The 26,940-nt window shown below is 40.6% G+C and overlaps 1 protein-coding gene across 3 annotated transcripts in view; it reads right to left on the bottom strand.

Moving 5' to 3' along the window:
- Positions 1–6,380: 6,380 nt before the first annotated feature.
- GNG2 (G protein subunit gamma 2) overlaps positions 6,381–26,940 on the bottom strand; it is a 131,389-nt gene continuing 110,829 nt past the window's right edge. For all 3 annotated transcript variants that reach the window (XM_024734729.1, XM_024734728.1, XM_024734730.1), the window contains one exon: positions 6,381–9,613. In XM_024734729.1, coding sequence (XP_024590497.1) covers positions 9,485–9,613 — 129 coding nt within the window. In that variant the 3' untranslated portion in view covers positions 6,381–9,484. The remainder of the gene's footprint in view (positions 9,614–26,940) is intronic.

Raw genomic sequence — 26,940 nt, 5'->3', positions numbered from 1 at the left:
TACTGTATGACTCTGTGAGTTGTAGATAACTGATAGCACTGTGAAATAGCTCTTGGTTAGACAAGCAGCTACGTTCTGTCTAGTGAAGGTTCAATTCGCTTCTCTCCCTCTTTGTGAAAGAGGCTAGTTTTACATCCATTTGCAAATCCACTTCAGTATTCCTGATCTGTAAATGTCTCTGCTGTTTGACTGTGGCTTTGTACCTATTGTAACACTTGCCTGGTTTCCTTATCAACAATGAGTTAAATCAAATCTTTGATATGTGTTTATTTTACACCTGTGTGAGAGTCATGATTCTACCGTTTGGTTTTTTTTTGGTGGAAAATTATCTCCTAACACGCTGTTTAATTGTGAAATTGAATTCAGGAATGTTTTCCTAGAAGACATTTGAACAGCATTCAAGGGGACAACCTAAAACACTTCTATCTTCCCCTTTTGAATCAAATCATCTTCTCTCCTCAAATTCTACTCATGACTCTGCCACAAAATAGCTGCATGATTTTAAATGCCGCTTAAATTTTCCCACCTGCCAAAGAAGAGGTTGGACTAGAAAACTATTGATAAAGCAGTATTTCTCAAACTTTATGGTCTAAGGACTCCTTTTCACTTTTAAAAATTATTGATAACCTCTTTGAATTATGAAGACTGGTTTAGGTGGATCGTATCTATTCTGTTTACCATATTAGGAATTAAAACTGAAAATTTTTCTTAACATATGCATCTATTAATTCATTGAAAATAACAATAACAAACCCATTACACGTTAACACACATAACTATGTTGTCCAAAGCAAAAAATGTATATAACGAGAAGAGTGGCTTTGTTTTACAATTTTGCAAATCTTTTTAGTGATCAGCTTAATAGAAGGCTGCTGAATTCTCATGTGTGTTTGCATTCAATCTGTTGTGACATCGATATCATTGTAGCCTCTCAAATCTCCACTCTACACACTCATGAATGAAAGCAGAAGAGGCAACTAACATCCCAGTATTATTATAAAAATAATTCTGACCTAGCAGACCCCCTGAAAGGATCTCAGGGACCCTTAGGAATTCCCAGAACACTCTTTGAGACCTGCTGTTGTAAAGTAGATGGAGATAACCCGCAGGTGGGAGTGGTGATGGGATGTACCAGTACCTCACGCTGACCCCTTTCTTAGGGTGCCAGTTTGCTTTTGCAGGCGCTCTGGAGCAGTAAAAGCTTTTCCTCCCGTGTGCGTGCATTGGATGCCAGCGCAGCAACCTCTGTTGATCTGTGCTGGGATCTGCATTCCGAGCTTGAGTGGGATACTGCATATTCTTGGAGTAGGGACAGAAAATGGGTTGGGGGTGGGGGAAGGAAATGAGCACCATTCTCATCCTTTCCCAAAGAGGGACTGGGTGAGACCTTGAAGCTACATTTGCAAGAGGCTTTTTCCTGGGCTTCTTCCCTGACCCTTTTCTCCAGTGAAACCCCTGGAAGCCTACACTGCCCCTCAGACCCTGCTTCTGACCCTTGGGGGGTTACTGGGCTCTGAGATCGCAGGGGAGCAGTTGCTAGAAAGGGAAGGGATTTTTCCCCTCCCGAAAGTCCTGAAGGAAAAGAAACACTCCGACCTTCCCTGTTAAAAATCACCCTTCTTGGTTTTCCTTGCTCAGGCTTCTCGATACCAGGATATATTTTCTGTGCCAGGTGAATACTTTCTTGGTACCAAATGACTACAGTGAAGAAAAGCTAAGTATTGACAAGAAAGAATTCACTGATTTCTTCATTCCAGAGAAGTGATTCGGAGGTTTGAAGTTTACAAACAATCTGCTTATTCTATAGATAAGAACAGATTCAGAATTTTTTAATCACCTCCCTCTGACACACTTGCATTCTAATTTATAAGATAGTAATTGGGAGTTAAGTTTTTAGAATCAAGGCAGATTTAGGTTCATGTCTTCGATTTCCCACTTAATAGCAGTGGGAACTTGGGGAAATGTCAGACGTTCTAAGTTTCAAATTCCTCGTCTATAAAATGGGGGTGAATTCGTTTGAGTCCCCTAATGCAGAGCCTGTATCAAGGACTTGGATGCAGGTAATTCATTGGGGCTGGTGATCTCAGAAAGCAGAAATGTAGGAGGAAAGAAAATGAAACAGATAAGGAGGAAAAAAACCAATGTCATGTGTTATTTGCCTGGTTTTTATTCTGGTCAATTAAGACTCAGGCCTGCCAGAGACCATCCGAGAAATCCTACCAAACGCACCCCTAAATCAGACTCTGCAAGGCGGGCGCCTCATCCCTCATTGGTTGGGGATTGTCCCTGAGGGTATTCATTCTCCCCTCCCCCCATCCCCCCTCTGGACAAGAATGAGTTTCTGCTGCTGCTATGGCTGAAATCAGAAGTGGGTCACCAGATGTGACATGAGGCAACAAAGATGTTTGCTCCGCGAGAGCAGTAATATCCATGTCGTGGAGTTACTGTGAGAATTAAATGCAGTGACGTCTATGCAATGTTTAGCATCAGGCTTGGCACATAGTTAAGTGCCTAATAAGTTGTTCACTTTACTGTTGCTGCTGCTGTTTTTATTATCATCATCATCACGATTATTATCACTGCACTTTCTTGGATGAGAGAGACAGGGGGAAGTTTACGGTGTAGAGGACTCTAGGAATGAACATAATCTACAGCCTGTCTCTTTCATACCATCATTTACCATGACCTATGGCCAGTTGTTATGGTTATCGTGGATTGTTACAGTATTTTTACTTTCTCCCTTTGTGTGTGTATGTGTGTGTGTGTGTTGTCAAAATTTGGGTACAAGGAAAAGGCATATTCTGTCAGTTGTGTGGGGTGGAAAAAAGTTGCTAACCAGTGCTCTGGAGTAGCACTCGCCAATAGAACTTCCTGGGTGATGGGAATGTCCTATGTCTCTGCCGTCCAATACACTTGTCACTAGCTGCACGTGGCTCCTGGACACTGAAACTATGGTTGGTGTGGTATGTATAACCAAATCACTTTGCTCTACACTTGAAACCAACACAACATTGTAAATCAACAATACTTCAAATTTTTAAAAAAGCCACATGTAGACACAGTGGAGGGCAATTAGAGAAAGTGTTCTCAGTGTAGAGTGGAATGGACCCCTCCCTGGGGCTAAAATTAAGGCGATACAGTTAGCAGTATTTCCTCTGGCCCCTGGGCCCACAGGGGCCCCCAAATCTCACTTCCAGGTTGGAAAGTGGTGGTATCTTCTAGACCAAGGTGCTGCTAGCTAAAGAGAATGAAGTCGTGGGGACATGGAGCTGGCACCAGTTAGAGGGGAGAAGCCACAGGCACCCTGAGACTTGGTCCATCATTCTGTGCACAGAGCCGACTGCTGACCATCGGGGGTGGGGGCAGCTGGGGGCGGAGCTTCATTCTCAGGCTCACAAGACGGCTTTTAATAGTTATGCCTCTTCCTTGTCCCATTTCTCTGCAGGCATTTGCCCTGTGCTCAATCCATCAACGATCATTGCTGAGTACCTCCTGTGTCCTCAAGTGCTGTGCTACACACCGAGGAGGATTAAAGAGAGGCCTGCTCAGCTGGTGTTCTCTGCTCCCTAGAAAATGACAGTTCACCCTGAGAGACAAGATTCTCATATAAGAAGCCATTAACTCCAACGTCACCTCCTCTGGCTGGCGATCCACCTCTGCCCTCCTCCCCTCGGCGTCCTGTGTCCTAGAACTTCTCACCGTGACTGATAACTACTGTCTACTTGCATACTTCCTCCACTAAACCAGGAGCTCCACAAAGGCAGGGCCCATGGTGTCCACCTTAGCACAATGCCTCAGACTCAGTCAAATACTAGATTTTTTGGTGCCGATGACAAGGGCAACAGCATTTGAGCGAGGAAAGAGATGAGTATTCCCTGAAGTCATTCACAGACAGCGTGGAATTCAGACTGGGCTTGAAACCTAGTGAGATTTGTTTACCTGAGGAGCTGAGTAATGGCACTCCCGAGGGGGTAATGTCATAGGCAAAGGCATGGAGGTAGGGTTGAAGATCTTACATTTACAGGAGACAGGATGAATCAGAGGAGAGTTTAGAAAACAAAGTAGGACTAGTCGGGTGGATTTGCCTCCCCAGGGCCTTGCCCGCCAGGAAGCTGCGTGTGGACCTGATGGGTTGATAAGAGCTCCGTGAGCCAGGTTACTCTGGGTGGCTGCATGTGGGGAGGTCTGAGTTACATCAATGAGTCAGGCAGGATGTGGTTGGCACCAGTTATGTTTGCCTTTAACCTTCAATCTCTGATCCTCTAGTACAAGTACTTCAGTCTCCTTGGAACCACTGTTCTGCCTGTGTGGCAGAGTGATCTCTATGGCCAGGTTCAGGGATGGGTGGGCACATGAACCAGATCCAGCCAATAAGAGTCTTAGGAAGTGTTTCGGGGATACAGCCAGGGACTTTTGCTGGAGCTGCCATTATCTTTCTTCTGTGATGGCTAAACTGGTGGGATGTAAGCCTGGAGCTGCAGATACCATCCTGATGCTGCAGGGGAAGAGTCTGTCTGAGAATTAAACCAGCACAAAAGAAAGTAGAGCCAAGGAAATGAGAGAGACATCTGATGACATCATCTGAGCACCTGGATCCAGCTGAGGCTGAATTGGGATCTGTTTCTGAGCTCTTCGGTTATTAGCCAGTTTCAGCTAGATTTCTGCCACTTGCATCCAGAGGACTCCTGATTAATGAATGCTCAGGGATAAGTGGCATGACTTAGAGTGGGAGGAGATGAGAGACTGGCTACACCAGTGGGTGGACATGAGGCATTGAGGGTCTGAACTACAGAGCCCTGGGGTAGAGAGAAAAGGCAGTACGTCAAAAGGCAAGTTGTGCAAGCAGGGTCTAGTGATTCTTTATCACCTCTTCCTTCACGATGCACTTTACCTCTTTCATTTGGCTTAGACAACTGTGTGAGGCAAGTGAATCAGGTACACTGTCCCCATTTTATAGCATGGAGAGGTTAAAGGACTTGGCCAAGGTCACATGGAACTCTGGGGCCTTGTTCCTGTTCTCCAGCTCGTGCTGGCTGGGCTCTTGCTTGCCGACAGTATGAACTGAGGTCACCAGGCACCATCTGTCTGTCACCTTGGTGTGGAGGTACACCCCGCCTCTGGGCTTCTTTTATTATGGACATGGAGAAGCAGTAGGAGTTCTTACTAAGGAAGGCCCGGGAGCCCGTGACCCCCTTCATTAAAAATAAATTCTGCCTGAGTCTCCTGGTTCTAAATAGAAGAGAATGTAGATTTGGGGCAGAACCGAAGGGAAAGGGATTTCCCTTGGCAAATTATTTGCAATTTGTGGATTGGAGCTGACCCAGCTCCAATTCCCACGTCATTGTGCTGTGTAAAATGTTAGCAGCTTATTAAAGAACCAGAGCTGGAGGCAATCCTCCCCTGGGGGCTCAACAGAACAGGAGCAGAGTTAAAACCCACCAGCTTCCTCCTCTCTGTGCCGCACGTCTGGGAGCTGCCGAGATTCTCAGTCGCGGGTCACGTGTTCACTCCAGGGCAGCCACTTCCTGCAGCTGTGGGAATAAGAGCCAGCGTGTTGTCAATTAGTTTGTGCCTTTCGTGAGGCGTGATGAAAAGCCAGCTGTCGTAGTTCTTAAATTAGTGGTCCTCAATAGCATGCAACGGAGTGCACGGTCTTAAGCACCATTGCTAGCAATTCTGAGTTAGTGGGGGGCCCAATGTCTGCCTTTTTCATCGGCATTCCAGGTGATTCTGAAACAGGTGATGCAGGGATCACAGTCTGAGAAACAATGATGTAAGTGGACAAATGCACAAACTCCAAGTGGCCCCTTCACTGGAAGTTTAAAGATGCTTTTGTCGCAGGCACGAATCCTGGGAGATCCAGCATCTCCTTACTAACTGGCTCTGTTACTCACTGGCATAATTTGAAGGACATACAGAAGGGTATCTTGACTGAGAAATCTCCAAGAAGCTGTGAATCTAGAGTTCTAAGCCTTTATCTTCTCTAGTACTCCTTTTAAATCATGAGCAGCTTATGGAGAACAGCATGTTTTCTGTTCAATTTTTTCTTTTTGTAGAGGAGGAATCCCCGTGTGGCATACCCATGACATGTTCAAGTGTAAATGCATCTCCTGTTTCTTCACGGTCTAGCCTGCCAGAGCCTGGACTCTTCCCCATCACCTTTCTCTGTCCCCAGGCACTGTACCCAGGGAGAAAGGCTTTTAAAGAGCCTCATGTGAGATTTCCCCTCCTTAGGTGCCTCTATTAACAAACCCCTAAAGAAAATTCATGAATTCCTATTTCCTCATCCATCTTGTTATGTGTCATCATCCTTCTCAAATTAACCATAGAATCCATGGGCGAGGTGGTCCACGGGCTTTCACAATAAAATCGACTGCATATGAAATGAATCTGAAAATTCCATTTATTAAAACAAATACATTGTCCGTGGGGGGATGAAAATGTACACATCACATTCAGGTTTTTCCGCTTTAACATTTCTGTATTTCCCTCTCTTTGAAAGATGCACTCCATAGATCTTATATAGGAAAAATGTGAACAATTCTAGGGCTGGGAAAACATTAATGTATACGTAACAATTCACCATTGCCAGGAGCAGCTAGAAGCAAATAGTAAAAAAAAAAAGTACAAAAATCCCTTAAGACAGCATGCTTCTCAAAATATCTTTTGTAAATATGAGTATATGGAGAAATGGTTTAAAACTTTTCCTTGGTGAGCAATCTCTTTCAAATATTATTAGCAAAATTAGCCTCAGTTCAAAGTACTTATTCACACACTCTGACTTAAATAGCACTTGGTTTAAAATGGAAAGAAAAAAAAAAGAAAACAGATTTAATATTGAGGATAAGAGTGTTTTTTTTTCTTAATAGAGTTTGCATTCTAAATATGAACTTTATTATTACTGTTTAAAGAATTCCATGGCAGATTTTCATTACTACCCAATATATTATATATGTAAATTTGGGCCTTGAATAATTAAGCTAAGTTTTCCTATTAGTATACCCCTTAAGATAAAATTATGCTGGTGAAAATGATTGTTAAATTTCTAAAAGAATTAAAACTCTTTAGAGGCATAAGTAATCAAAAGATTAGTTCCCCCTTAACAAGTAAAAATACCACTAAATCAAAACTCATAGAAAAACTCTGGGATTATAATTCCCTTCTGTAGCACATGAAATTATGAAAAAGTCAAACATTTTTCTTAAGTTTAATTTCAGATGGGCTGTGTATCTTCTGCCTTCTTTCTCCTTTGATAAACAAGGTCACATGAAGTTTGGAACTTCCTTAACTTTTAATTACCAGAGCTGTATTCCTAAAAGTTTTAATTCCATTTTAATTGCTCCAAAGACCTAGCTTTACATGAAAATATAGAGTCCTTCTGAGAAAAGTAAATGGTGTGGATTATGAAAAGCATCAGGGTCTTTTAATGACGCCTTAATCACCACCAAAGAGTGCTTTATTCACAGTTGTTTTTATGTGACCACATATTCAATTCATATTTCTGCTCATTTAAAAAATGTGGTTGGGTTTTAGCTGATTCCACAGTATTACTAAGCCAATGGTACAATACTGTAGTTTAATAAATACTCTGCCAAGGTTTTTCCCCTCTAAACCTTCTTCAGTGTCCCACTGACTGTAGCAAAATCCCAAGGTTTGAACAGAAGTATCCGGTTATAGGAGTGCATTCATATACTTCACAATGTCTTAATATTCTCCTCCCCCTCCCCAGGCATGAGTTTTAACTGGATGTATTTATTCTTTTACCATCATGCCCATACAAGGAGCTAAGGAGAATGTTTATCAAGTCTGTTTCAAGATCTGTCCTTGGCATATTACATCTTTTTATCTTCTTTTTTCCCTTCCTTTCCATCTTTTTTTTTTTAGTGGGAGGCAGAGAATGGAAAGAGAATAAAATTAATTCAGAAATGGTCTTTCGGGATTTCAAAGCAAATAAGGAATTGTAAGAGAGCCCACACCTGCCTGGGAATGACACAGAAAAAAATGAGACAGACTTCCAGACCTCCCATTACTGGTGGAGCCACAAAGAAAAATCACTTTCAACATCATTTCTTGGGAAGAGAGAGCCCGAGCTGCAAGGAAGTTTGTAAATAAGACTCTAACAAACAAAGCAGAGAACAAAAACAAAGAAAAGATTCTATTGAAAATTTTGGTGGGTAAAAAACAAAGGTCATTTCAGGGGCAAAAAGAGCCAGAACCCTTTCTGGTGGAGCTGCTGGGGGCAGCAGCTGCCCCCTTCTCCCTAGCCGGTGAGCAGCCAGGTTCTGAGAGTGGGTCTGGTCTGGAGTTGTGGGTTTATTTCTCCTGATACTTAAACAAGGGCCACGTCTTTTCTTGTTAAGAACAGCACAGAAAGGCTTCTTTCAATCTAGAGTTTCTGTGATTCAGGGAAAAAGGGAATTTGCTCTGACTCTTCGATTAAAGCACTTCCCAACTGAGGGTGAATCCTTGCCTCTGTCACTTGGCCCTCCCTGTGCTGCCCTGGGTCCTGGATCAAACCAAAATGCTTTGGATTCTGGAAAATATGTTGAAGGGGTGTGGATGCCACTGTTAACTAGGAGGTATTTTAGGCATGGCTAAGGCTCAATTTTCAAGATACTGAGTTTTTTCCTCCCCAGCTTCCTTTCTCTTTCATTCTTTTTCTAAACTTTATAGTAAAACTTTTTCTTTACTTTATAGTAAAACTGAATGGATGTAACATGGGGACATTTTCATGCAGTATTACTCAAAAATTGTCACAAATATATGAAAGCACCAGTCACAACACATGATTTACTTTTACTTGCAGAATCAAAGCTATCATGTACAAATGTTAGGAACAGTGATAAAAGAATACAGACAACCGGCATTTGTTGTTGTTGCTACCATGAGGATAAACCACGGGGAACATCTCCTTAAACCCTTTGGGCGCTCATCCTTTGAGTTCAATCTCACAGACAAATCCAGCCTTATCTCTTTACTACTCTAATGGGGAAGGGTGGAAGGAGGGGTAGGGGAGAAGGGAAAAAGAAAAAGAAAGGCACAAAGACGAAACATCAACGCCATTAAACCGAACCGCACCTACACTGGACGACTCAGCTCGTCAAAGGGTATTCTAAAGGCAATATTCATTCCAAGAAGGTCATACATATCTGAGCTCAGTACAGCTGTCTGTTTTATTTTTTAAATATGAAGCAGAAACATAAGGTTTGGGAGGGATAGCAGGAAAGAAATGACACCGATTTTATCTTTACATACTCCCCTCCTCCAGGCAATTCTGCAGACATCAGATCTCTTAACTCGGGGTGTGGATCAGCTCTCATTCTCATAAAGGGGACCAGTTCTTTAAACATGCATAGCCTGGAGTCTCCAGGATGGTTCTCCTCCCTCTCTTTAAATGCTGTGGACTAGAAAGGCGCCCACTTTGCTAAAAACTCTACATCAGTGTCCCTGGAGCCCCGAGGCTCCTCAGGTTCCTCTTGAAGACTTAAAGGATAGCACAGAAAAACTTCTTCTCCCTAAATGGGTTCTCTGAAGCCGGAACAGGCGTCAGGAGGGGATCTTCCTTGGCATGCGCTTCACAGTAGGCCATCAAGTCTGCAGCTGCCTTGGACACCTGGAAAAGACGACAAAAACAACCAAAACTTGAGATGGGGCGTCGACGAAGGCATCGATGCAGGCGCAACGAGTCAAGGCTAAGGCCTGGGTGTCCAAACTGCCTGGGTTCAAGTGAAGCAAGATACTCATGTCGCATAAGCCTCTGTTTCCTCATCTGCGAAGAAGGGAGCTGATGATCTTGACCTTACAGGATTGTTACAAGCAGGTCCGGGATTAGGGTGAGGTGAGGCTCTGAGGGTACAACACTGAAGGAGGCGTTCAGGGTCATGCAAATGTCAACCTTGTATTTGTCCAGCCCTGAGAGTGGGTGTCTCCTCAAATTCTGTGCCCCAGGTAGGTTGCTTCCCTCATCCTAGTCCCAGCCCTGGCTGCAAGGATTAAGTGAGGTAATTCACATAAATCATTTAGTGCCTGGAACATAGGAAGATTTCCACATAGGCTGGCCATCATTATCATTCTGTAGTTGTGTCTCTCTGCTTCAGAAACTGTGCTAGGGATGCCTAAAGCCATGTTGATTTCCTTTTTTAACAAACACATCAGAGAGATTATATACTTATACATACACACATAACCTTATACGTTATGCATTTTTATATTTTATATGTATTATGTACGATAAGATATTAATATGCTATAATTTATTACACATTATATATATTCCTTCAATCAAGCATTGCACCTTTTAGGGAGTCCCACTGGGAGGCTGGTCAGTGATCTCATCTCAGCGATGCTGTTGTTTCATAACACTTCTCACAACGCTTCTGTAGCTCCTTGTTGGGAGTCTTCTGGAGTACCTTCCTTTGATCAGCTTTGACAGTGGCAAATTTTCACTACTTGAGAGGGGATTTAATTTGGGGTAGTAAACTAAAAGTTATTCGTAACCACATCTGGAGACTAGGTGGATAATGATCCATCTGGGGGATGCCACTGGGGGTCAAAAATCATAAAGTCAAGAGTCAACTTCTTATGTGACCTCATACGTTTGCTCTGGAAGTCACTCCAAACATTTTCCACATCATTGTACTACTAAAATAGCCTCTCAAAGTGACTACTGAAAGGATAATCCTCTGTAAGAGTGGGGAGATTGCAGTATTTCTGAAAAGATTCACTGCCCCTCCTATATGTGGGTTATACATACCCATACAATGGCATCAGACTTGCTCTGGCCCATGAGACATGAGTAGAAGTGATGTGAGTCACTTTGGGGCAGAAGCTTCAAGAACCAATGCATAGTTTGCCTCTGCCGTTTTGTCTAACTGAAATAATTTACTGTAAACCACCTTAACTGATTCAGAGGTTTTAGTAAAACATGGTGGCCATACTCTTGATTTGTTCCTTGTCCCAGGATTGAGTTGATTAGAACTTTGTCACTTAAAGGCTTTTCAATATTATAGCTTACAGGTTGGAAATGAGAATCAATTTCATCTTCTAATCCCATAAAACTTTGAATGTTTGGACTCTATCTTCCATTTTTCTCATACCAGATAGAGGCAATATTCCAAGTAGAGGTTGCTTGAAGGTAACATGGTGTGGAGTGGCAGCTATCTGTGATGACATGTGGGTGAGAAGAAGAATGAAAAGTATATCTTTGCTATTGTAGCCTCTAAGAATCAGAGGAGAGAGCCTTTTGTTACTGCAACAAAACCGAGTCTATGCTGACTGATATAAACAGGTATAGGTACTGATATGTGTGTTAGTTTCCTCTTTCTGGCTAAACAAAACCCAATCTAGGTGGCTTAAAATAACAGTAATTTATTCCCTCAGTCAGTGCTAGAGGCTAGAAGGTTGAGATCAAAGTGTCCGCAGGCTTGGTCCCTACTGGAGGCTCTGATGGAGAAGCATCTGTTCCATGCTTCTCAATCAGTGTCTGGTGGTCGCTGGCACTTGGAGTACCTTGGCTTGTAGATGCATCATTCCACTTTCTGCCTCCACCTTCACATGGTATTCTCTCCTGTGTGTCTCTGTCCTCGCATGGCATTCTTCTCTTTGCCTATGTCCAAATATCCTACCCACCAGTCATCAGATTAGGCCCACCCTAGTCCAGTATGACCTCAACTTAACTTGATTACATCTACAAACACCCTACTTCCAAATAAGATCATATTCTAAGGTTCTAGGTGGGCATCAATTTTAGGGGATGCTCTTCAACCCAGTATAGCATATTTGTGTAAAAGTCAGTCTCACTATTTTTAAATTGTAAATAATTTTTTATTTATCTTTATTCCAGCTCCACTGAGATATAATTCACATATAATGTTGTGTGAGTTTAAGGTATACAGTGTAATCATTTGATACACTTCTATATTGTGAAATGATTACCACAGTATGGTCAGTTAACACCCCTAACACATCACATATTTACCTTTTTCTTTAATTGTGGTGAGAACATTTAAGAGTTACTTTCTTAGCAACTTCAAGTATGTAATTCAGTATTGTTAACCAGTCACCACATTGTACATTAGCTCCCCAGAACTTATTCTTCTTATAACTGGAAGTTTGTATCCTTTGACTGACATCTCCCCATATCCCTCACCACCCCCAGCCCCTGACAACCACCATTCTACTCTGTTTCTCTGAGTCCAGGTTTTTTAGATTCCACATATAAGTGACGGTATTCATCTTTCTCTGTCTGACGTGTCTCACTAACATAATGCCCTCCGAGTCCACCCAAATGGCAGAATATCCTTCTTTCTCATGGTTGAATAATACTCCACTGTAAATATATAATACATGATACATCTTCTTTCTTTATTCATCTGCAGATGGACTTAGGCTGTTTCCATGACTTGGCTATTGTGAATAGGGCTGCCATGAATATGCAAGTGCAGACACCTCTTTGAGATGTTGATTGGATATATATATATATATATCAGAAGTAGGATTGCTAGATCCTATGATAGTTCTATTTTTAATTTTTTGAGGAACCTCTGTACTGTTTTCCATAGTGGCTGTACCAATTTATGTTCCCATCAGTAGTACACAAGGGTTCCCTTTTCTCCACATCCTTGCCAACACTTGTTATTGCTCGTCTTTTTTGGTAATAGCCATTCTAACAAGTGTAAAGTGATATCTCATTGTGGTTTTAATTTGTGCTTCCCTGATTAGTGGTATTGAGCATCGTTTCACACATTCATTGGACATTTATATCTTCTTTGGAATAATGTCTATTCAGTTCCTCTGCCCATTTTTTTTTTTTTTGGTGGTACATGGGCCTCCCACTGTTGTGGCCTCTCCCATCGCAGAGCATAGGCTCCAGATGCACAGGCTCAGCGGCCATGGCTCATGGGCCCAGCCGCTCTGCGGCATGTGGGATCTTCCCAGACCAGGGCATGAACCCGTGTCCCCTGCATCAGCAGGCGGACTCTCAACCACTGTGCCAACAGGGAAGCCCTGCCCATTTTTAAATCAGATTGCTTGTTTGCCATTAAGTTGTATGAATTCTTTACATTAACCCTTTATCAGATACAAGGTTTGACATTTTTCTCCCATTCCATAGTTTGCTTTTTCATTTTGTTGACTCTTTCTTTTAATGTGTGGAAGCTTTTTAGTTTCATGTAGTTGCACTTATTTATTTTTGCTTTTCTTGCATGTACTTTTGGTGTCATATCCAAGAAATCATTGCCAAGATCAATGTCAAGGAACTTACCCTCTCTATGTTTTCTTCTAGGAGTTTAACAGTTTTAGATCTTATATTGAAGTCTTTGATCCATTTTGAGTTAACTTTTGTGAGTAGGATAAGGCAGGGGTCCAGTTTCACTTTGTTGCATGTGATTATCCATTTTTCCCAACACCACTATTGAAGAGACTATCATTTTTCCATCAAGCACTCTGGTTCCTTTGTCAAATATTAGTTGATGGTACATGCTAGGGTTTATTTCTGGGTTCTTGATTCTGTTTCATTGTTTCATGTGTCTATTTTTTATGCCATACTGATTTTATTACTATAGCTTTGTAATATAGTTTGAAAACAGGGAGTGTAATGCCTCCAGCCTTGTGCCTCTTTCTCAGAATTGCTTTGGCTATTTGGAGTCTTTTGTGGTTCCATATGAATTTTTATGATTTATTTTTTTATTTCTGTGAAAACTTCCATTGGAATTTTGATAGAGATTGCATTGAATCTATAGATGGCTTTGGGTAATATGGACATTTTACAGATGTAGAGAAGAAATGTATGGACACCAAAGGGGGAAAGCCATGGGGGGGTGGTGGTGGTGGTGCGATGAACTGGGCAATTGGGATTGACATGTATACACTGATGTGTATAAAATTGATGACTAATAAGAACCTGCTGTATAAAAAAATAAATAAAATTCAAAAATTAAAAAAAATTAATTCTTCTGACCCATGAACACAGGATATCTTTTATTTATGTCTTAATTTCTTTCATCAGAGTCTTATAATTTTTAGTGTACAGATCTTTCAACTCCTTGAGGAAATTTATTCCTAAGTATTTTATTTTTGAAGCTATTGTGAATGGGATTTTCTTTATTTCTTTTTCAGTTATTTCATTGTTAGTGTACAGAAACACAATTGATTTTTGTATGTTGATTTTTTATCCGGCTACTTTACTGAGTTCATTGATTAGCTCTAACAGGATTTTGTGGGGTTTTTTGGTGAAATTTTTAGGGTTTTCTCTATATAAGATCATCATCTACAAACAGAGACAATTTTACTTTTTTTGTTTCTATTTAAATATCTTTTATTTTTTCTTCCCTGATTGTTCTGGCTAGGACTTCCAGTACTATGTTAAATAGAGTCATGAGAGTGGGTAACCTTGTCCTATTTCTGATCTTACAGGAAAAGTTTTTCATCTTTTACCATTGAGTATGATGTCAGTTGTGGGCTTGATATATATATGGACTTTATTATACTGAAGTACATTCCTTCTATACCCAATTTGTTGAGAGTTTTTATCATGAAAGGGTGTTGTATTTTGTTAAATTTTCTTTCTGCATCTAAATGAGATGATCATATGATTTTTATCTTTCATTCTATTAATGTGATGTATCACATTTATTGACATGCATACATTGCACTATCCTTGTATCACAGGAATAAATCCCACTCGTTTGTGGTATATGATCCTTTTAATGTGCTGTTGAATTCGGTTTGCTAATATTTTGTTGAGAATTTTAGCATTCATATTCATCAGGGATATTGGTTTACAGTTTTCTTTTCTTGTAATGTCCTTATCTGGCTTTGGTATCAGGGTAGTGCTAGCTTTTAAAATAGTTTGGAAGTGTTCCCTACTCTTCAATTTTTTGGAAGAATTTGAGAAGAACTGGCATTAATTTTTTAAATGTTTGGTAGAATTCACCAGGAAAGCCATCTGGTCCTGAGATTTTCTTTATTGGGAAATTTTTGATTACTGATTCAATTCCTTACTAGTAATTAGTCCGTTCAGATTTTCTATTTCTTTCTTTTTTAAAAATAATTTTAGTTATTGGGTAGTGCTAGCTTTTAAAATAGTTTGGAAGTGTTCCCTACTCTTCAATTTTTTGGAAGAATTTGAGAAGAACTGGCATTAATTTTTTAAATGTTTGGTAGAATTCACCAGGAAAGCCATCTGGTCCTGAGATTTTCTTTATTGGGAAATTTTTGATTACTGATTCAATTCCTTACTAGTAATTAGTCCGTTCAGATTTTCTATTTCTTTCTTTTTTTAAAATAATTTTAGTTATTTTTTATTTTTGGCTGCATTGGGTCTTCATCGCTGTGTGTGGGCTTCCTCTAGTTGTGGAGAGTGGGAGCTGCACTTCATTGTGGTGCACGGACTTCTCACCGTGGTGGCTTCTCTTTGTTGCAGAGCATGGGCTCTAGGCACACGGGCTTCAATAGTTGTGGCTCATGGGCTCTAGAGCACAGGCTCAGCAGTTGTGGCGCACGGGATTAGTTGCTCTGTGGCATGTGGGATCTTCCCAGATCAGGGCTTGAACCCATGTCTCCTGCATTAGCAGGTGGATTCTTAACCACTGCACCACCAGGGAAGTCCCCAGATATTTTATTTCTTAATGATTCAGTCTTGGTAGGTTATATATTTCTAAAAACTTATCCATGTCTTTTAGGTTATCCAATTTGTTGCATGTGATTGTTCATAAGTAGTCTCAGGATCCTTTGTATTTCCATGATATCAGTTGTAATGTCTCTTCTTTCATTTCCAATTTTACTTATTTGAGTCTTTTCTTTCTTTCTTAGTCTAGCTAAAGGTTTGTCAATTTTGTTCCATCTTTTCAAAAAACACAACCCTTACGTTTGCTGATTTTTTCTGTTGTTTTTCTGGTCTCTATTTCATTTATTTCTGCTCTTTGTGTTTGCTTCCTTCTGGTAATTTTGTGCTTAAGCTATTTTTTTCTAGTTCCTTGAGGTATACAGTTAGGTTGTTTATTTGAAATCATTTTTAGTTTTTTCTTAATGTAGGTGTTTATCACTATAAACTTCCCTCTTAGAACTGCTTTTGCTGCATCCCATACATTTTGGTATGTTTTGTTTTTGTGGTACGCGGGCCTCTCACTGTTGTGGCCTCTCCCGTTGCGGAGCACAGGCTCCGGACGCGCAGGCCCGGCGGCCATGGCTCACGGGCGCAGCCGCTCCGCGACATGTGGGATCCTCCCGGACCGGGGCACGAACCCGCGTCCCCTGCATCGGCAGGCGGACTCTCAACCACTGCGCCACCAGGGAAGCCCTTTTGGTATGTTTTGTTTCCTCTTTTTGTTTGTTTCAAGATTTAAAAAAATTATTTTTTGTATTTCTTCTTTGATCCATTGCTGATTATTCACAAGTGTGTTGTTTAATTTCTGCATATTGGTGAACTTCTCAGTTTTACTCCTGTTATTGATTTCTAGTTTCATACAATTGTGATTAGAAAAGATTTTTGGTATGATTTCAAGCTTCTTAAATTTGCCAAGACTTGTTTTATGACCTATCATTTGACCTATCCTAGAGAATGTTCCATGTGCACTTAAGAAGAATGTATATTCTGTGGCTGTTGGATGCGATGTTCTGTATATGTTTGTTAGGTTAACTTGGTCTAAAGTATAGTTCAAGTTCAACATTTCCATATTGATTTTCTGTCTGGATGATTTATCCATTGTTGAAAGTGAGGTATTAAAGTTCCCAGCTATGACTGTATTGTCTATTTCTCCCTTTAGGTCTGTTAATATTTGCTTAATGGTACTAATGGTTAATATTTGCTAAATAGGTACTCTGATTTTGGGTGTGTATATATTTATGATTATTGTAACCTTTTAATAAATTAACCTAGTTATTATATGACTTTCTTTGTCTCTTGTTACAAGTTTTGACTTAAATTCTCACTCTTTAATAGGTATTACATTGCTTATAAAAATATTTTTATTGTGTTTCTATTTTGTTCCAGACATTAAGTTTTCTTTATTGATCTACAAAATAATCCGGAGGTAGGAACTATTATCCTCCTTTTTTTTTTTTTTGCAGTATGAGGGCCTCTCACTGCTGTGGCCTCTCCTGCCGCGGAGCACAGGCTCCGGACGCGCAGACTCAGCAGCCATTGCTCATGGGCCCAGATGCTCCGAGGCATGCGGGATCCTCCCGGACTGGGGCATGAACCCGTGTCCCCTGCATTGGCAGGTGGACTCTCAACTACTGCGCCACCAGGGAAGCCCTATCCTCCTTTTATAGATGAAAAATTTAGGCTAAGTACATTGCATGAGTGGTTCAATGTCATATAGCAAAGTACACAGCAGAAGAAGAACTTGAATGTTAATGTTTTGCCATTAAGCCACAGCCATCTACATACAAACTACTCAAATGCAGGGGTAGTTCCAAAGGTTGATTGAAATTTTTTGTGCATCTTTATGAAATGGTATTATGACAGAACAAAAGGAAACAGCCTGTTCTTGTCTTAGCTCCTGTAAATGAAAGCAAAGAACAGACTTTCAGAATCTCAATTACCTCTTTTTTGTTTTGTTTTGTTTTTAATTGTTTGAGCTGTAGTCATTATTAAGCCAAATGGGAGCTTAGCTGCAAGCAGCAGAGACTGGACAATAGTAATATGTAAAACTTAATTGTTAACAAGAGATCCAACAGTATCCCTACTCATCTGCAATGCTCACATACAAATATGTGGTAGAAACTCTCAAAATCTTTTTATGGTACAGGAAGTACTATACTGGGCAAAATTTAATAGCTTAGAGTTGCTCATATCTTGTATTTGAACACTTGACTCTGAACAATTTCCTTCTAAAAATATATCATGTGTTTTATCATGTTTCCTCAACTAGATTGCAATCTCCTGTGGGTGATGGTCCAATACAATGTCAGAATCCTAGCAGTAATTAGAACAATTGCTAATATTTATCTGCCCTTGCTACATGTCAGAACTGTGCTAACCACTTTACATACAGTATTTTATTTAATCCTTACAACAACATTATGGGTCACAATTATTATTATTATTATTAATAATAAATTAATATAAATAAATAAAATAAAATTAATAAATTATAAATAAATAAAATTAATAAATTATTATTATCATACTATTATTATTATCCTCATTTTTAATATGTGAAGCTGAGGCTTCATTAGAACATTTGCCCTAGTTCTCACAGCTCGTGAGTACCTGAGTCATGAGTCTCAGTGTTCTTGATTTATTCTTTATGAATGCTCTTTCTTTCGAACCCATAGCTTCATCCTTGTTCCTTACTTTTCAGTGAGTCACAGCAATAGTCTGCCTGGCAAATCTTCTTGCTTTCTAACTATCCTTGCTAACATTGTGCATACAGATTCTTTTACGTTTCACATTCCTAGGCCTAGTTCTTCCATGAAGATTTCACCAGTAACTTTAGGTAATTTCTCCCTTTTCCATCCTGTTGATTCTTCCTACAAAAATATCTCAAATTTGGGAGGTGATCAAGATGGCAGAGTAGGAGGACCTGGAACTTACCTCCCCTGACAAATACAACAAAAAAACACCTAAATGTGGAACAATTCTCACTGAAAACTAAATGGAAACTGGCAGAAAACTCCTGAACAACCAAGGCTGAAAGAAAGATGTACACGGAATTGGGTAGGAAGGGAAGAGAAGCAATCAGGTCAGGACCTGTGGCCCAGGGAGGGGACTCAGAAGAAAAGGGAGATTATAGGGGTAGAGATCCTCCCTGGGGAGTGAATGGTTCGAGCTACATATTGTAGGCTCCAGTCCTGGGGTCTGGCACAGAGAAGACAAGCCCCCTTGGCTGACTGGAGGGCTGGGGGGGACTAACACAAGGGCTGTGGGAAGCCCGGACTCTGTCTACTTGTGAGGAATGCACATACGTGCTTGATTTCTCCTGAGACAGAGTGGAGAGGGCTGACAAACTGCGTGGGTGGCTGGCTGGTTTCCCATGTCTGCCTGGTGCTCTCCAGCTTGAGGAGTGAATGCTCTAGCCCTGTTTACTTCATGTCGTAGCTCCACACTGGAGTGAGGGCTGCCATGACAGAAAGAGCTCAGCTAAGAGACACAGAGGTGGCTCAGACCTGAAGCACTGTATGGGCAGGGTGGGGGCAGCCATTACTGGCACTCACACAGGCAATGCATCAGAAGCAGCCTGGAACTCTGTGGCTGGACCACTGCAGCTTGTACCCTGTCAGACGCTGAGAGCCCAAGTGGGCCCCTCTTGCTCCAGCACTGCTCCCAAGGGTGCTGGTGCTGGGAGAGGGGAGAATTCACACTTAAAGGGAACAGAGCCAGCTCAAACCTGACCCTCAGAGCTTCTGCTCCAGCAACTTGGGACCTGCCCGCACCCCAATTAGGGCAGTAACAGCCACTGAGCAGACAGGAAGCCTTGGCTCACACCTGGCTCTGGCCCTAGCCTCTCCACCTCCAGCCCCACCTCCTACCAAGGTGATAGCTGCCAGCACACCCTGAGGAAAGACATGACTTGTGTTCACGTCAAATCCAGCTCTCCTACCAAAGCCACTGAGTACATGCAGACTGTATAGGGATGCTCCCAGAAAAATATCTCAGATTTGTCCCCTTATTGTCACCTCTCTTGCAACTACCCTGGTCCAAGCCTCCATCTTCTTTTCCCACAATTACTGAAATAACCTCTTAAATAAAAAATTCCAAGGGATATTTTATAGACTGAATGTTTTTGTCCCCCCCCCCCCAGTTCATATGTTGAAATCTAATCCCCAGTGTGATGGTGTTTGGAGTTGGGGCCTTTGTGGGGTGACTAGGTCATGAGAGTAGAGCCCTCACGAATGGAATTAGTACTCTTAAAAAAGAGACCCCAGAGAGCTCCCTTGCCCCTTTAACCATGTGAGGTCACAGAGAGAAGGTAGCCTTCTACAAATCAGGAAGCAGGCCCTTACTAGACACCACATCTACTGACACCTTGATCTTGGACTTCTAGTCTCAGAACTGTGAGAAATAAATATCTGCTGTTCATAAGCCACCTAGTGTATGGCATTCTGTTATAGTAGCTCAAATGGACTAAGACAGGATCCGTGAATAGAATGCAGGGTGTGGTCTGTTAAGTTCAATGATTAAAAAAAAATTACATCTTTATTTTCACTAACCTGAAATGGAAATCTAACATTTCTTTCCATTATAGATGTAGACAACACAATTAGCATTAACAGTTTCTGTGACTTAGTCACCAATAAAAATCAGATCTTTTCCATCACATTACAGTTACTGCAGATATCTCAACATTTATTTATGTTCTTTTGATTTATAAGTATAGACCCACTATTACATCCTATATAATCAGTTAATAAAGAAGTATATATATTTAGCTGTACCACAAATGTTTTCTGATAAACTATATTTTAATATAATTTGTTTCCTTTGTAATTTAAAAGCATTATTCTGAGAAGGAGACCATATGCTTCGGCAGACAGCCAAACAGGTCTGGGGCACAAAAGATTTTAAGAATCTCAGTTGTAAATAACTTCTCTACTTTTACAATTGTGCCAGGAGTAGTACTCTCTGTACTACAGCTAGAAAGATATTTTAAAAATATAAATTGGCTCATATCACTCCCCTATTTAAAACTTTCAAGAGCTTCCCATTGTACTTTGTGGAAAGCCAAGACATCATAAACACAGCCTGTGGGTCCTGCTTACTTTGGGCCTGCCATCTCTCCAATTTCATGTTGTAGCATTTTTTTCCTCCCACACAGGTCTCCTCTCTCTAAGTTCGTGAAAGTTCCAAGTTCTTTTCTGCCTCAGAGCTTCACATATACAATTCCCTGGAACGGTCTTCTCCCCATCTCCTCACCAGGCTGGCTCCTTCTCTTCCTTCAGGGGTGAAATAGCATTCTTTGCAGAGTCTTTACTGACTACCTCATCCAATAATGACTTTCATCATTAGTCTCTTTCAGAGCATCCCATTCTTTTCCTTCACAGAAAAAATTTATTACAATTTACAATTACAACCATTGTTTGTTTATTTGATGTTTCCCTTTTGGCATTCTGCTCTATGAAGGCAACAATCATATCTATTTTATTCACGACTGTGTCATCAGTACCAGCATTATAGGAAACACTCAAATAATTGTTGAAGAAGTTCTCAAATACAATCTTAATCAACAAATATTCCATTCACCTAATATTTACTGAGTACCTAATTGCCAGTCACAGTTCTGGGGGATTGGCATAATCAGGGAACAAAATAAACAAAGCTTCCTGTCCTTGTGGAACTTATGCAGTATTCTAGACTTCCAATTCTGATGATGATGGAGGAACAGCAACCAATTAAACCCTCCTGCTTTAACTTAAAAACTGAAAAAAAAAATATGTGAACAAATGTTTTTTAAATAGTAGAGAACAGGCAGCAGAGGACAGTGATCTCTGAGAGAAGGGAGGCAAGAAAAGCCCCAAGAATGTTTCAGCAGTACTGCTTGAAAATGGTTTCTAGGCCACAGCACAGGGAGGAGCTCCCAAACAGATTTCATGAACCTCCTTGAGTTGAGGAGAGAGTGACAGAGAAGAAAGAGCTACACACTTACACAAACAAAGAGAGAGAGAGAGAGAGAGAGAGAGAGAGAGAGAGCGCGCGCAATCTGGAGGCCTCCAGAGGATTCCTTTTGAGTCTTTAGCTAATTACTGATCAGCACATATGTGGGAGAAAACTTCTTGAGGCTGTGCAAAGAATCTCAGAAAGGATCAAGTGAAACAATCCCTGGTGATCACACAGGGCTAGAATAGTTTGTGTTTCTACTGGCTAGAGTACATAGATCTCATAACACATAGAGAATTAAGTAGAGTCTTAAAAAGGGTGTGTTCAGTAGTGGTGCCAAGTAGGCCTTGGTTAAAGGCTGTTGTGGACCCACCTATCAAAGTTTAAAAGTAAGCCTTGAATAGGTCAAAATGTTTCCAAATAACTTAATTGGACCACAGAACAAAACCCCCAAATATTTAAAGAAACAAGAAATTTCAGCTTGCTACAAAATAAAATACACAATGTCTGGAATCAAAAAAAAAAAAAAAATCCAGACATACAAATAAGTAGGGGGAATAAATCTACCCCATAATGAGGAGAAAAATTAATCCAAATTGATTAATCTCATAATGAGGAGAAAAAGACCCAGAACTGACATAGATGATAAAATTAATAGATAAGGATGCTGTTAAAACAGCTATTGTAAATATTTTCTATATAATCAAGAAAATACAGGAAAGCAAAATAGGATTAAAAGAGACATGGAAGATATTAAGATGACCCAAATCAAATTTCTAGAGATAAAAAACACACTGAATGGAATTAGCACCTGATTAGACATTGCAGAAGAAAAGATTAGTGAACTTGAAGACAATAATGGGAACTTTCCAAAGTGAAGCACAGAGAGAAAACAGACTGAAAACAACAACAACCCCCCCAATACAAAAAACAACGCCCTGCAAAAAAATCCCAGAACACACTGAGCTAGGAGACAACTTCAAGTGACCTAATATACATATAATTGGAGTCTCTGAGGAGAGGAGAAAGATGGTGTGTGGATGAGAGGAAAGAAAAAATATTTGAAGACTTAATAACTGAAAATTTCCAAATTTGATAAAAACTATAAACCCACAGGTTTAAGTAAGTCAACAAAATCCAAATGAAAAAATATGAATCAAACCACACCAATGCACAGCGTAATCAAATTGCTTATATAGTATTTGAGTAGGAGGATGCAGAGAAGAAAATGAAACATAATAAATAGCTATAGAGAATGTTAGATGGTAGTAAGTTTTATAAGAAAATGAAAAGTAGAGAAGGGTAAAAGGGATTAAGAGTGTATATACGGGCGGGGGGGCATGGAAGACAGGTTGCAATAGTTAGGCTTAATTGAGAAGGTAATCAATCTTTGAGCAAAAACTTATACAATAAAGCTTATGGTAAGAGAAATGGGGAGCCATTGACGTATTCTAAAGATTCTGGATGCTGTGTTGAGAATAGGACTCTATGGGAGTAAGGGTAGAAGTGGAGATTCCTGGAGACTATTGCTGTAATCTACGTGAGAGGTGACAGTGGTTCAGAACAGAGAAATAGCAGCAGAGGTGGTGATGAGAAGTATAATTCTGGATAAACAGCATTTGAATCTAGAATCACAGGATTTTATGATGGATTAGAGATAGTGTGTGAATAAAAAATAAGAACTAAGGATAACTCTAAGTTTTTGGACTGATCTAATGGAAAGATGGAGTTGCCATCATTTCAGTTGCAGGGAGAGAAGATTTGGGGAGGAAGACTGGGAATTCAGTTTTAGAAAGGTTGAAATGGAAACATTTGTTAATGAGATATACAATGCTGGAGTTAGAAGCAAGATTTAGACTAGAGACATAAATTTGGGACTTGAGGCCATTTAGATGGTACATAAAGCCTTGGGAATGAGCAAGATCACCAAAGGAGTACATTTAGATAGAAAAGAGAGGAACAAGGATTGAACCCTGGAACAACTTCAATGTAAGAAGTTGGGGAGCCTAAGAGGAACAGCAAAGGAAATTTAAAAGGAGTAGCTTGTGACAGTGGGGAGTACTGAGAGCCAAAAAAAGAAAGGGCTTCAAGGCATAAGGAATCATCAACCATGTCAATAGGTCAAGTGAGATGAAAACTGAGGACTGACTACTAGATTTAGCAATTTGAAGTCATTGGTGACCTTGATGAGAGAAGTTTCAGTGGAATGGTGGAGTGAAATGGGTGTAGAGCAAATGGGGCCTCCTCCTCCTTCTTCTTTATGAACAATTCAATCTTAAAGGCTTAGGATAGGACCAAGCAAGGTATTATAGTTTCTACAGTAGGTCAGGGGCCCATGGTGGGATGTCAGAGCTGGAGCAATGTGAGGAGAGCATCTGTGCAGGGGGCAGCCTGATGAGGCGTATGGGAGCCCAAGTGGGATGTGAAGGTATCTGCATCAGGCAGAGAGGTTATGGAGTGGGAGCTTGGTTCCATACATGGGAGTTGATCAAATAAGGATAAGGGGAGCCAAGTTTCTCACCAACAGTGAGGGGAGTTACAAATATGGAAAGTAGAAAGCTGGAATGAACCCTGTGGTGTAGGATAGGACCCGGTGGTGTCGATGTGAACTCATGGTTACCTATACACATATGTACAGATAAAGAAATATAGATGTAAAAGTGTGTGTGTGTGCGCACACATGTCCTTGTGTGCAGGTGTGTGTGAATTCTCTAGCTCTGTCCACTGAGAGGACCCAGGAGCAGCAACTCTTCAGCAATGAGCACACTTAGCATTGAGATCTTGATTTCTAAATACCATTCTCAAGGGAACTAGCGCTCTTGGAGAAAAGAATGATTCCAGGGCTGGGCCAGGGAAATAACAAGAGGACCCTAGAGAATCTTTTTGTGCCGAAAACTAAGGAAGTACTCAAAGAATGAGGGAGACATTTCAAAGGACACAGTAGCCAATGATTTAGCCTGTGCCAATTTAAACATAACAAAATTAATGATGACAGTATCAGATTATAAATCATTCAATAAAAGAGGAAACCACAAGTGCATAATAAATTAAAAAAAATAGAATGTTTGATGAGGAATGGGATAGTTATATAGCCTCAAAATCCTTCCCTCAAATTCCAAATATTTCTTTACTACAAAGGAAAAAAGAATACCTTTACATGGAGAAACCTGGAAGACACCACCTTAATCAAGTACTTAAGGTTCATATCACCAGTGACAATTTGAAATCATGTGCCACTGATAGAATGCAGTGAGATGGACACCCCATCAGTTCTCTGCTATTAATGTTTCGTTACTTTAATTAAATCATAAAGAAACAGCAGACAAACCTAAATTGAGTGACATTCTATAAAATAACGGCCTATAATCTTAAAAACTGTCAAGGTCATAAGAGTCAAAGAAGTCTACGGAACTGTGCCTGACAGGACAGCTAAATGCAACCCATGATTCTGAACTGGGTTCTTTTGCTCAAAGGGACATTATTGGGATGATTTGCAATACTTAAATGGGGTCTGAGGAGTAGAAGGTAGTGATGTTATCAATGTTAATTATGCATGATGACTATATTATGATTATGTAGAAGAATGTTTTTACTTGTAGGAAATATTAAAGTATCCAGAGGTGATAGGGCACCTGTTAACAACTTTTCTCAAATGGTTCAGGGAAAAACAAAAATTTTTGCCTTGTATTTGAAACTCTTCTGTACCTTTGAGGTTACTTCTGGAGTAAAAATATTTTTTCTAAAGAAAGGGAAAAGAGATATTAGAAACAGTGAATATGGACAACTTTCTCAAGAAGTTACGTTGCAAAGCAGAGCAAACAAATGAGGCAGTTGCTGGAGGAGGAAATGGGGGGTTCAAGAGAAGAAATTTAAATTTTATTTAAGATGGAGAAATAACACTATGTTTGAATGTTGTTGGAAAGGATGAAATAGAGAACCAAAACTGGTGATTCAGAATGGGCAGTGAACTGCTGGAGTGCGTTCCTGATGAGGGAGATGAGATCTGGTGTGCAGTGAAGGAATTTACTTTTGATAAGAGCAAGGATCTCCCTGGATTGACAACTGCTGAAACCCAGCTATCCAGCAACCTCACCAAACTAGACTGGGGCTGAGAACCAGGGAGTAAGGGGAGGGGGACTCTAGACAGTCCCAATAAAAGCCACCAGATTGTGATTTTTAGGCTCTGAAAAAATAGGAACCCATTCTAGGCAAATGCCCTGACAGCTTTAAGAAGAAGTAGTTGCCAGTAAGGATAAAAACCAGACCCAAGAATTTAAATGGTGAGTAAGCCTATAGCTCCGTCTTCATTACATCCTGAAATTGAAACACATCTTAAAATTAATGTTGCAAAATGCTTGCAAGCCACCAGGCCAACAAGCACTGATACGTCGTCACTGCCTATGCACGTGGGAAGTTGCCTGTGTGTTAAGGGTATCAGTCATTCATTCAATCACTCCTTCAGTTGAGTTGCCTGCACTAATGGAGCCATCAAGGGTTGACAACTTTAAATTGATGCTTAAAAGGACTTGAAAGATCACGCTGGGATGAAGGCTTAGAATGAGAAATTATTGTGAACATCGAACATTGCCTGCCACGAGCCTGGCAAGATAGCTGAAGGCAAAAGAAACTGCCACACCTCTGGGAAGAGATCATAAGATTTTCACACTAGGAGAGATTGACCTGATATTTGTCTAGAAAGATCTTTTTACTCAGGTCAAAAGCTGCTGGCTACTTTAAAGTCTTTATTTTTCTTTGAATCATTAATATGTAATTCAAGTAAGGGAAAATTAAAACATCTAGTTTGATCCTTAGTAAATGCAGAAGAAACATCCGTATTCTTTGCTATGCCTTGGAATTATACTGAAAATACAACAGGTGGAATGGTCAGCAAGATTAGGAATGCCAGAAATGGAAAGCACCATATCACCGTGATGTCCTACATCACCAGGTGCCCGTATCACTGCTGGTGGCCAAAGGTGAGCCTAAAGGATCTCTCCACTATGATTGTGAAAAGCACCCAGGATCAAACTTTGACTGTGATATAGAGAAAGTATAATTGTATGGATAAATATCTACTATTTTAAATTTGTAAAATAAAGTGAATATTCTAAATTATCTTGCCCTCCCCGTTCCTCCAAGGAGATATTAAACTGATGATACACATTGATAGGATTTTTTTAAAAAAGGAAATAGAAGAATTAATTTTCAAAACACGCATCAAGAAAAGTACATGATGGGCTTCCCTGGTGGCGCAGTGGTTGGAGTCCGCCTGCCGATGCAGGGGACACGGGTTCGTGCCCTGGTCCGGGAGGATCCCACATGCCACGGAGCAGCTGGGCCCGTGGGCCACGGCCGCTGAGCCTGCGCATCTGGAGCCTGCGCGTCCGGAGCCTGTGCTCCAC

Source organism: Neophocaena asiaeorientalis, unplaced genomic scaffold, assembly GCF_003031525.2.
Source record: "Neophocaena asiaeorientalis asiaeorientalis breed wild unplaced genomic scaffold, Neophocaena_asiaeorientalis_V1.1 scaffold547, whole genome shotgun sequence".
In the NCBI taxonomy this organism is placed as follows: domain Eukaryota; kingdom Metazoa; phylum Chordata; class Mammalia; order Artiodactyla; family Phocoenidae; genus Neophocaena; species Neophocaena asiaeorientalis.
The sequence above is the reverse complement of the archived record's forward strand: the minus strand, read 5'-3'. Positions and strand labels throughout refer to the sequence as shown.